General features: G+C 50.2%; 3 protein-coding genes across 3 annotated transcripts; 1 reads left to right on the top strand and 2 right to left on the bottom strand.

Annotated features, from left to right (window-relative positions):
* Positions 1-3,746: 3,746 nt before the first annotated feature.
* TRIVIDRAFT_123239 (uncharacterized protein) lies at positions 3,747-6,422 on the top strand (the record flags this gene model as incomplete). The annotated part of the gene is made up of 3 exons (XM_014095480.1): positions 3,747-4,072; positions 4,126-6,280; positions 6,366-6,422. Coding segments are annotated over 3 exons (2,538 nt in total), but the record flags the coding sequence as incomplete, so codon positions are not given.
* A 612-nt stretch (positions 6,423-7,034) lies between these two features.
* On the bottom strand, positions 7,035-8,220 carry TRIVIDRAFT_217060 (uncharacterized protein; the record flags this gene model as incomplete). The annotated part of the gene is made up of 3 exons (XM_014095479.1): positions 7,035-7,808; positions 7,883-7,957; positions 8,168-8,220. The coding sequence occupies 2 exons, from the start codon at positions 7,944-7,946 to the stop codon at positions 7,252-7,254; spliced, it is 621 nt and encodes a 206-aa protein (XP_013950954.1).
* Positions 8,221-8,939: 719 nt separating this feature from the next.
* TRIVIDRAFT_206344 (uncharacterized protein) lies at positions 8,940-11,073 on the bottom strand (the record flags this gene model as incomplete). Its single annotated transcript, XM_014095478.1, has 4 exons — positions 8,940-9,571; positions 9,641-9,899; positions 9,977-10,456; positions 10,495-11,073. The coding sequence occupies 4 exons, from the start codon at positions 11,071-11,073 to the stop codon at positions 8,940-8,942; spliced, it is 1,950 nt and encodes a 649-aa protein (XP_013950953.1).
* Positions 11,074-12,167: the final 1,094 nt, after the last annotated feature.

Below are 12,167 nucleotides of genomic sequence, written 5' to 3'. Positions count from 1 at the left end.
GCGCGACAGCGCGACTTGTGAAGTCGTGATATGTTCCAGTAGTATTCACTGCAAAGGCCGCGTACACGGCTTTGTGTTGGGAACAGTGGTGGCTGGGCTGGGCTGAGGCTGAACCGCGGGGGGGCCGTTTCAAGTATCGAGATGTATATATGTATTGCTTCGCGGCAAGGCTGCCAGGGCTAGTGACACGGCCAGGGCTCGCTGATGTCGACGTCTGTTGCAAACGAGGTCGATGCGCAGCTACTAGAGGCGAAACACCGAGCTCGGGCACCCAGAAGTCTAAAGATATCCAGGGGCGACGTGGTGGGAGAGGGAGAGGACGGGATAGAAGGAGCTGCTGCGTGAGCTTGAAAACGAGTTGTAGGGCGAGTGCAGTCGTCCCCGAACAGCGGTTCCAAGAGTCCAGGCGGGCAGCGGGGAGGGGTATCGCAGAAAATAAAGAAACACAGCAGCACAGATCAAGGCTTCGAATACGATCTGCAGATGTTTCTGTCGTGAAGATACGGGCGGAGAGGTGGAGAGAAGACGGTTGTTGGGAGAGAGAAAAAAAAGAGATGCTGGTTGACAAACGTCAGGTTGAGCAGTGGAAGCAAGTGGGCCTTTGCGTAATAGGCGTGGTGGTGCAGCTCCTCCCACTGTCCCGCACTTGATGCAAGGCCGTAGTGAATGAGTGCGAATTGCCTACATCGGCATTGTTAGGCGTCAGTGAGGGGCGGGCTGAGCAGGCAGAGTTCGAGGGGTGATGCGAGGGATGCCGTAATACAGGCACAGTCTTAGGTACCTCGACGCTATAGCGTTCCGCTGTGCACTCTATTTAGGCGGCATGTAATAGCACTACGACTAAGGCTGTAGCGGGGAGGGCACGACAACTGCGGCAGATGCACACGCTTAGTGAGAGAACGAATCTCATGCTCTAGCCTCATATAGCTAGCAGGGTGATGGGCTAGTACTCTACGGGCAATGAGTGGGCTTGTCCTTGCACCGTGTGCCGTTGGTACCAGCCAGGCGGCGCCGATAGGGACTTGCCTACCCGAAAGCAGAACAATTAAAGAGCTCGGAACCTTGGAAGGGAAATCTACATGTAATCGCATCGAGAGAATCGGACCAGGTGCTAAGGTCTAAGGCAAGGGTTATTATAAGTAAGTATACCTAGAGAGCGGGAATATTCAACTACCTATCTGGTAAGCACCCGACATTAATTAGCACCTGCTAATGGCTGCAAGATCATACATGCATTTGCTCACTCTTGGGCACACAAGACAGCGGACTTACCTCTGCCAACATACAGGTAACTCTGGTAGCCTTGGACTTTGGGTAGTATTTTGAACCTTGAGGCAAATTGCTTTGATGCCTAAGCACCTAGAGCTGAAGGTAAACCTGCCAGGGCAGTTGATATGCTACCCGCAGCCAAGAACATAAAAGACACAGATGCTGCCCGTAACTGATGTCGCAAATCTTAATCCGCTTAACCACAGGTCTGAATTCTACTACTCATCCGTGCAGCTACCACAAGTATATGTAGGCTTCGATATTGTGGGTCGTATTAGAGCTGATCTACTAACCTAGTACCTATCTTGAAGATACTTCCCACTCAATGCTCCTATCCGTTGTAGCAGTCGTTGTAGCAGTCGTTGTAGCAGTGCTTGTAGTCTGCAATACAATTTCGTGCATGGATGGCATATATCCATAGGTAGATACTTTTAAAGCTCATAAGCTATAGTTTAGTCCGACTACTCCCTACGTTGGTATTACAATATACGCATGAAGAAGAAAAAAAGATTGCTTCCTAAAACGGGTGTAACAAGATCCCATTCATCAATCTCGATTGATCAACAAACGTTTAGACTACAACTCCGTATATGCGGAATGTCGATAAAACAACCCGGACCCCAGCTAGCACCCTGTCATTGCAGCTAGTCAGCTTGATTCGAATCTGGGGGCATTCATGACAGCTAGAACGACTTCCAAGCGTCAGCGTTCTTAATTTGGATCCGTGATGGTCGCATGATGCACGTTGTACTGTGCGCATGACGGTAGAGCGCCTGTCTGGTGATACTCGCTTTCTAAATGGTCACGACCACTTCCTTGTGCCTGTAGTCTAATACTGTTGCCAATGAACTTCTGAAGCACATTCCACGTCAATATCTTATTCATGTGCTCCATGCTTCTTCTGCTTTCAGTAGTGGGCAAAAGATTAAGCAAGGGTCCCATGGCTATCCAAGGTGGGTATCGTAGGCCTACCCTGGAGTCCCAACACCTTCACTGAGAATTCTCAACCTCCATCCATGATGAAAATGGGGGTTCCTTCGAGGAGTACTGGCAGGTGCACAAATACGAAGTGAATGCTGCTACAGTATATGGTTGTACCGATGCTACCCAGGTAGGACATAGCCTGAGCGTGATGAGCTCTCTGCTATGGAGCTCTGAAACAGACCGTCAAAACGGCGGGCTAGTGTCAAAGGCACCATCGTGAGAGAATTTAGGCATTGTTCCAGATTGGGGTTGAATGCCAGATGCGAGACAAGTCCGTACGGTATCCATCTAGGTAGCAATACATGCCGCTTGTTGACTTGGGTACTACCAAAGCGGAAAATGTTTCAAGAACCCCGAGTTACCCTGGCGCTCGTCTATCGCGGGGCTGGCTGGAGGTGGAGGATTGAGTTTCATCGTTTCTGTCTTTGCCACGCCATTTTGCAAATCCGGCCAGGTACTGTAGCATGCTTGTATACAATCCGTAGACGGATGCAAGATGGAGCTCTCTGATCAAGTGAATTGATGCTTTTCCCCCTCTCCAAACCCGCCGACCTGCCCCGAGCAAACGGCATGCGAAAAGAGGAGACGGAAAAAGGGGTTGTTAGGCCACCCACCAAACCCACCCACCCATATCTGTCCAGCGTTGCCGAATAGCTGCCGCTTGGTGATCTCTGCCCGTCGAGAGGAGAGCAGCACGCGACCCTGGACACCGCCAGAAGAGTAGAGATGCTGTTATCAGTTGCGCGGAACAATTTCGCCTCCGTGCGTGCCAATTGTAACGATGGGAAAGCTACTACGATACTACTAGCCCCCCTTTGGCCGGCGGTGGAAGAGTGCAGGTGGCTTTTTTTCTTTTTAAAGAACGGGAGACGTTAGGCTCTGAAGACCCGCCAAAGCCACCTACGCACCCCCCACTGCGCACTGTCGAGACCACTGAGCTTAGCAGCCAGCCAGGGGAAACGTGCCATTTGGCGGCTTGAAGACCAAGTGCAGACTCCATCCCATCCATGCTGGCTGCATGCTCCCTGAGACAAAATCTCCAAGCTCTCAACCTTGAACTGTACATACCAGCTGGGACGAGCCGGCAACGCACAACACTAGCATTCGTCATTTCTTGCGAGGCTTGTCCTTTGTTGACGAGTCCTTTCCTGCTTTCCTGCTTATTGCTACGATTGTCATCTATACTGCATTGGTTCCACCTCCACACCGTCAAAAGATATTCTTCAGCAAACAACCACGCCTGGGATTCTATAGAGCCTCTTGATGGCTCGTCGCTAAACGGTGCCTGTTGACACGCCGTATAAACGCCCTCTAGGCCAAGCAAATCACCAAGGGAGCCATGCCGCAGCCAGACGACGCAGCTTCCCAGCACACGGCCGAGGCGTCGCTCAAGGAGAGACGCCCGTCCCTTACCGACTCCGATGTTGATACGGTATGTCTAGCGTCGTCCCACCACAACACCTGACATGGCAAGCCAAGGACTAATAGTGTAGACCGCTGAGCAGGATACGTTCGAAGACGCCGTTGACGCCGCCTCTGTACGATCCCTGACCAAGAGATCTGTATCTGCCTCGAAACCTCAACCTCCCCCGCCGGAGCAGGATGCCACCAAATCCGATGCTGATAGTGACAGCGAGGAGGAGGAGGAAGACGAAGAAGAGGCCAATTCAGTCAAGAGCGAGGAAAAGCCAGATCCGCCATCACGCGACTCATCACCAGTCTCACATCGCATCTCCAACATCTCCAACACATCAAATCTCGATGTCGTCAATTTGGACGATGATGCTGCCCCACAACACCAGGGTACACCTCTCTCACCGTCTTCACAATTTTTGCTTACATGTCGCTAATTGCCTCGGCAGAACCCGCGAGCCCCTCTGACAAGGATCAGTTGAGCAGAACAACTTCTCTAAACAATACCACTGCCGCTGCACAACCTCCGTCGCCGAACAAGAGCTTGCCGCCTGTTCCCACTGCCTCGACCGCCACTCCAGCTGCGGCACCGGCTCCCACCCCCGCCCCTGCACCGACTGGTAGGAGACTGACCAGCCCGTTCTCCTGGCTGTCTAGGAACTCTAGCAAAGACAAAGACGTCAATTCGACTTCGGTCACCCAGCCATCTGCCCGGAGAAACACTGCTAGCTCCGTCGCTACTGTGGGTAGCAACCCTGAGATGATGTTGAGCAAGCTTGAGGAAGAAAGAGAGGGCGATGGCAAGGCATCCAACCGAAATAGCCTCAAAGATCGATTCAAGGTGCTTCGGCAGCAGCAGGAATCTGGCGTTCCGCTGACCGTGAATACTGAGGATATCCCAGACGAAACCACAGAAGGCGAGGCGCTGCCGGCAGCTGACTTGCCACCCCTATCCCCCTTGCCCCCTCCAAGCTCAAACTTGGCACCTGGAACGGCATCCGGCATCAACATTGGTCCGTCGGAGACGGCGCCATCACAGGTTGATTGGGATCTCTGGCAATCGGTCGTTTATGAAGGCCCCGCTGCTGTTGCGCGGTCAAGTGCTGAGGAGTTGAACAAAGCTATTGCCACGGGTATTCCTAGTGCCATTCGCGGCGTCATTTGGCAAGTGCTGGCACAGAGCAAGAGTGAGGACTTGGAGGGAGTTTACAGAGACCTCCTTGCTAGGGGAACGGAGAAGGAAAACAGGAATCGGCACAGCAGCAGCACGGCAGCAAGCAGTTTCAGCAATGCCAACCTCAGTGTTCAGAGCGGTGATGGAGTAGCGTCGTCTGCGTCATCGGTTAACTCTGAACAGTCAGGTGGCTCAGGCCTCAAGGGTGACAAGAAAGAGGACAAGAAAGAGGACAAGAACGCTGAGGCCATCGCCAAGGCTCAGGCTGCGGCTGTGGCGGAGCGGATGCGCAAGGAAAAGGAAGACGTTGCTTCCATTCAGAGGTTGGAGAAGGTCATTCGTCGTGACCTTGGCGCCCGCACTAGTTATTCTAAGTATGCAGCTGCCGCGGGACTTCAGGAGGGTCTTTTCGGCGTCTGCAAGGCGTATGCTCTCTTTGACGAAGGTGTTGGCTATGCTCAGGGCATGAACTTCCTGATCATGCCCCTGCTGTTCAACATGCCGGAGCAGGAGGCATTCTGCCTGCTTGTCCGCCTGATGAATCATTACGGCCTGCGAGATCTCTTTATTCATGACATGCCTGGACTTCATCGACATCTATATCAGTTTGAGCGGCTGCTGGAGGACCTTGAGCCTGCCTTGTACTGCCACCTTCACCGAAGGGGCATCTCTCCCCACCTATACGCGACACCATGGTTCCTCACGCTGTTCGCCTACCGTTTCCCCCTCCAGCTTGTCCTGAGAATTTATGACTTGATTCTCTCAGAGGGCCTTTCCGCCATTATTCGATTTGGTATTGTTCTGATGCAAAAGAATACGGCAACACTGCTGGAGATTTCCGACATGCAGCAACTCACTACATATCTAAAAGATAAGCTGTTTGATGTCTACATCGACAAGGACCCTAGCCAGGGTAGTCTCTTGGAGAACGGCTTCTTTGGCAGCTCCAGTTCAAGTATTGACAAGGAGATTTACAGAGCAGATCAGCTGGTGAGAGATGCCTGCGAAATCAAACTGTCCGCGGAGCTTCTCGAAGGATATACTGCAGAGTGGGAAGAAAAGACCAAAGCCGAAAAGGACCGAGAAACTGAAGTCAAGGAACTCCGAACGTCGAACCAAAGCCTTACAATCCAAGTCCGAAAGCTGGAGGAGAGAGTTGAGGTCGCCGATCGCGAGCAAGCTGACCTTGCTACAGAACTCGTCCACACAAAGGTTGAGAATGACGAACTCAAGGATGAGGTCGAGGCCCTCAGGAACCAAGTTCAAGAGCTCAAGAAGGTGATTGAGAAACAGCCCTTTGAGATTGAGGAAACTTGGAAACTTGAGCGCGATGACTTGATGAAGCGCAATGAAAAGGTGCACTTGGAGAACGAAAAGGTTGAAAAGGAATTGGCTGAGCTGGAAGAAGAGCTAGTCCAGACAAAGCTGCGATATGCGGAGGTAAGTTTCAGTCTTCAACATTGCCTACACCGCCACTTTTGGGGGCGAAGAAAAATATTGAACAAAAACTAACTATATTCGACAGATTGCTGGTCAACACGAGACTCTGAGCCGCAAGTGGTCTGAGTTGAAGCGTCAGTTTGTCTAGGGTTTTATTCCTCTTAAAATTTGAAATGCGATCACCACATTCAACTATTCTTACACTCCCTACACTCTCCCACCCCTCCCTCTTGTTTTCTTTGCGCATTATGACCACCTCATGGTTCTACAAGAATCCAATTCACCATCATGACTACCATATTCCCCCTTCCCTTCTTCTTATCTCGCCCCAATTTCTGTTGTTAAAAAAAGTTTGATTTTTGTAAGGAGTTTTCTTCTTTCTTCTTTTAGTGGTTCGATCAGCAGTACATATGCCCGGCCAAGTCTAACTGGCTGGTGATGAGATGAAGGACTCTGGGGGAAACAGTATTCACGCTCTAGCAGGATTCTGGCATGCATGTTTTTATTTTCCTCGTTTAGGACAGATTTTTGCAGAGATGCGGGAGGGAAAATATCATGTTTTATCAATGAGAATAGATGGACTCCACTGGTGCAAGCTTTAAAATAGTAAAATTACCTTTGGTAAAATTTTCTTTCGCTTTTTGAGTGTATAGGCGGTATAATACTGCACCATTCCGGACGGGTTACGTATATATCGGTGTAGGTATACATTACTTGCGGATTACTACTGGTACTACCTGTACAAGTGTGGGCTCAGACGGAAAGACGGTGTTTTGAATTGTTTTGTTTCTTGTATCATTATCATACTTGAATGAAACAACGTGAAAAATGTAACATGATTGCATAAAAGCTTTTCATTTCCCTATGGACCCATTCTGATGCTTTGTGTGTTAAAAAGCTCTTCATGCCCTGAAAATGCCCAAGATAACGAAAAATCCTTGAACACCCATCCGACTCACGCCATTGTGAGTTTATTTGTGCAGCTTCTTCTGGTAGAAAGCCAGCTCCTCACCCTCCAGGACGTAACCGTCACAGCGGCCGGACTGACCAGGTCGGCTGGTGACAACGGCGTACAGACGACCGGCCTCGAACTGCTTCTCAACAGCGGACTCGACCTTGCCGTTGGCGGCGTAGCGAGCAGCCTGCTTCTTCTCAACGGACTTGCTCTTCTTGACCTCCTCGACCTCCTTGCCCTCCTTGGCGGCCTGGGCCTTCTGGCGTCTACGGCCGATGGGCTGTCCGTAGTGGGACTCGTACCACTGTCGGAAAGGAGCAGCGTCGATCTGGACGATGGCGCTACGGGTCAGGGTGTTGGTTCGGACCAGCTCGTTGTTGGAGGGGTGGTAGGCGACGGCAATGACACGGGTCTTGCGGGTGCAGCCCTCGGAGGCCCAGGCAAAGTTACCGGAGTCGAGACGCAGAGCACGGTACTTGTGGTTACCACCGCGAGTGCGGACGGTGTGGATTCGCTTGGCGCCGATCTTGGTGTTGGCACCCTGGCGGCCAGCCTCGAAAGCGCGCTTCTTCCCTGTTGACGGAGGTCAGAACGTATGTCCTAAGATCATACGGGCTTTCGGAATTTTCATATATCATGGTACGCACGGTAGTAGGCACGCTTGGCACCGGAGGCGGAGCGCTTGTGGCGAGAGTCACGAGAGATACCCATGATTGCGAGTTCTATACTCAGAGAGAAGGAAGAGGTATTAGCAACTCTGAATCAAAATTTCCAAAGGGTGGGAAAATTTGGAAGGAAAAAGCGGCTGACGGCGATTCCCTCCAGCAGCAGCAAAGAGTAAACCTTTTTCGTTTCTCGCAGTCGTAGATGAATGTCGATACGAATTGAAGTTCTTCTGAATGCTGCTGAGAGATCACGACCGCAAAACTTACCTGATGATAATGGTGCTCACCAGGGCAATCGACTTGTCGGATGTGGGAGGAATGAAACTTTTGTCGAGCTCGAAAGAGTGGAGGACTGAATTGGGTCGAAAATTGTGGTTGTGGGTTGCGCTAGCCCGCGGTACGTACCTCATCTCAGGGCTTCTTCGGCTGTGCGTTATTCCGCACGAAAAAATTGTGTGTTGTTGAGCTCACGTGACCGCGCGTTTCTCGCTAAATAGCCCCTCAGGCTCTAGTTCTGGGTAGTCGCGACTGGGAGCGCTTGACGTGGTAAGTGGTGATTGTCACTTGGCCTGTTGTAGCAGCCTCGACAATTCTATGAGATTACAGGTATCGTTCCATTTAATTACTTGTGAGATTTCAGTACCATTCAGCTAGAGCCATAACCTGATCAGATTTTATACATTGACAAAATTCCCGCTTCTCTCGTCCTAATTGCCTTTCTTGCCTCATTCTTATTGTCAGTTGCATCTCGTGAGATTTCGTCTCCCTTGACTTGCCCCGTCATATCGAAAAGTCCAAAGCCCTATCGAAAAATTGACACTGCCTTCTCCTTCTCAGACGATTTTGTGATGACTCCGTGTTGTTATCGCCTTTGTTGATGCATTCTTCACGACCCGTTCTTCTGAATATCCAATACAAAGTCCCTCAAAAACCCATTCAGGTCGGCGAGCTCGAGTTGCGGCAAATCGTCCGAGTCGTCTTCAAGTGATGACGTGATGGGAGGGATATTCCAGGAGCCAGTTTTCACGGCCTTCTTCTCCTACAAGATGGTTCCGTCTACTTTGTAGGTGTGTTCCTGCTCTCCCTCCGGGATTTTGATAGCAACAACGTTGATTCGAGGAAGGGGGAGGTATCGGCCACATCTTGTGCGTCTGTCGCCTTCTTCTTTCAGCTCAGCTAGCGAGGGCCATTCGACGCGACTGTTGACTTCAGCTACGTCTTGTTTATTGAAGCAATTTTGAGCAGCAAACACTGGAGAAAGCCTGTCGCCCATGTCTCGTCCGTTGAACAGAGTGATTTGTGGCTTAGATGCCAGTGCCAAGCCTGACGCCTTCGCTAGCTCTTTTTGTCGAGTTTTTTCTTCCAGGATGCTGACCTCGTGGGCAAGCTTCTGCTGTCTAGCTTCAGCAAGAGAGATTTTGAACTTGGTCAATTCAGCAGGGGTCTTCGGAATAAAGGGTGACTGGTCGGCCTTCATGAACTGAAGATTAAGCATCATCTTCTGAAACGCCCTGCGCTCTTTGGTTTCCGAGCTTAGCCATCTCTTGGACTGCGACCATGATGCAACCTCAGCTGGGGTTTGGTTCTGGCTCGATCTATCGGAAGCTTGACCCTTTCTTGAGTATTTAGCTGACGGTCTGTTTGCAGGGTGCATCATGAAAGGCGAGGTGTCTTTTATTTCATCGTTATCAATCTTTTATCAGTGTCCAATGATGTGGTAGCTGGGCAAATGCGACTTACCTGGCTGGATGGACTCATTTGCCGCGTTGTGATGATGTTGAGAGCTGAAGAGCACGTGGCAGCCCTGTTGGAGCAGCTGTTCAACTCCATCATTTTTCTTTCCAGCTTGCGGGCCGGCGACAGCTGACAGCGACCCCGTCTCTTCGGTGCAGCCCTGGTAAACAGTTGGCAGCTCGGCTTCAGCGTTAGGTCTCTTACCCGTGCATTTCTCGGCCAGGCCTTGGCCATAATACTCGACCGCTCTAGGTTCGTCGAGGCCCTGCTCTTGAGTTAGCCTCCAAGTTTTCAACCAGAGTGACGGATTACGTCCTGGGACTCAAAGCAGAAATCACCCACCGATGAGCAAGCTTGCACTTCATCAATTCTGCCTGGTGCATTTAATGCCTGTGTTAACGATGGTGGATGATGAGGTCTATGTGCCAGGTGTCCATGGATTCTGGCATTCATTTCCTCTTGAAGAGGATATGGGTTCTGATCCTGAATCTGGAAGCTAGGATTTGGCATAGCAAAAATTGGTAGTGACCAATAGGTTACTTTGAAAGCAAAAGTATATAGATCCGGCAGCGGTTGACCCGTCGAGACATCCATGATCTGACAGGGAACCATGTGAAGCAATGGAAAGCAAGGTCCTGGTGGTGGCGGCGGCGATGGCAAAACAGGTAACACTGGAGGACGCGGATAAATAGAATGACCACCGCCATATGGCAATGGAGGGACAACTGGGTATATGAAATACGGGTACAGGCCCGGTGGCCTCAACTCCGGTGTTGGCACAACCTCTGTGGAAATGGCCTGCGGACCCTGCGACTCGATAAGCTACTGAATCCCAGTTTACATGGCTTGTGGGAGCGAACATTGCCTAGGAAAGCATCATTGTTTGTGTCTGACGCAGCCTTTTCACGGGCCATGCGATGTGTCTGAGGGATATTAATCTCAGGAGACTCTAGAGCTCGTTGACTGCCAACGGTTAGACCCGAGCTCTCGATAATCTTGTTGCCAGCAGCAAAGCTGCCTTCTCCCTGGTTTCGATCACTTTCTGTGCCATGAGAGGTATTCTCTAAAACTTCAGTGCTAATTTGAGACGAAGTGTTTTGACCAACAGATCGGCCAGTGGTTGGAGTAGTGGGACAGGGTGTCTGATCACACACACAATTAGCAGCCGCGTGGGCCTGTGAAACCTCGCACCTGGTCTGCGTGATAAATGAGGCGAAACAACGAGCGAAAGAGGAGTCATGGGCCCCCTTTCCTATGTCGCTCGACATTACCTGGTCTCGAAATAGTAGAGCATCATCTCCTTCATGTCCCTCAGCCCACACAGTCGAGCGAGGCTTTCTGGTACGCCGCGTAGGAAAGCTCGGTTGAGAAGAAGCAAGTGGAATGAAGGGTATCGCGAATGGGTTCATTACTCCATTAGAGTCTTGTGTCGCCGACATAGCGTTAAGAGTGGTTCGCCGTGTAGTTCAAGGAGCCAAAAAAGAATATTAGACGCAAGGAACTCGGTGATGTTGAGGTCGCGATAGGGGAAGAGTCCAAGAAAACTGCGGAGGAATGAAGTGAGATGCAGGCTGTTTGCCTGTCACGAATGGTGTTTTATCGAATGGACAATTGTTGATTCAGCTGGAAACATAAGCCACATGCCCCCAGACTTGGAACTGGGGATTACAGCTGGCAGCTGGCAGCTGGCCTGAGATTTCAAGCACCCCCGAGTTTATTGTTAAAAGGACTCAACAGCTCAGAGCCTTTATCAAAACAGTGGGGTGAATACCCGAGTTAAGGATTATTCTTGTAGTATGTGACGAGGAATTCTACCTATCACAGGTGGATTATTGGTGTTGTAGCTTATAGGAGAAGCGCCAAGACACGAAATGAGGATAATTCAAGGTTATTAGATGGAACAAGCAATCAGAAGAGCACGTATTAAGATGAGAAATGAAAAAAGACAGTATGCTTTAATATTAAGTAGATTCACCAGGTATCTATCCAATACAATGACACCTATCTGTGGTGGACTCATTGCCTGCCGGGTATTTGATTCAGGAGGTATTGTTGGTGTTGACCCGCAAGTATGCAGCGTTCTGTTTATTCACCATGGATCAGTTAGAAGTTTTTGGATCTCTCGGAAAGATTGAAACGAGACTGTGGAGCAGAATAGTTATTGTTGGCCCAAAGGACGAGGTTTTGCTGATTGCTCATTCACTCGACCTGGAGTTTGAAACAAGGCGAATCGTGGTGTAACAACAACACAATGCGATCAAGGCAAATAATCAACCGATACCGGTAAGAAAGATGCAGGAGAATAAGTTGATGACAGCATCTATTCATTTCATAGCCCCATATGTGTACTCTTATTGTGCCACGTTAACAGTGGAGGTAAATGATCGCTGAGGGTGAACGATGAAGTCGTGAAGCTACTTTAACCATAGCAACTCTTGACATCGAAAAGAATGCGTTTAACAATTCTACAATAGCTGTTCGGGAAAGAGATTCCCCCAATCAAACACCTGATGACTCTCATAATTTAATTCAC

This window comes from Trichoderma virens (assembly GCF_000170995.1).
Source record: "Trichoderma virens Gv29-8 chromosome Unknown TRIVIscaffold_90, whole genome shotgun sequence".
NCBI lineage: Eukaryota > Fungi > Ascomycota > Sordariomycetes > Hypocreales > Hypocreaceae > Trichoderma > Trichoderma virens.
This window is presented reverse-complemented; position numbering and strand designations above follow the sequence as displayed.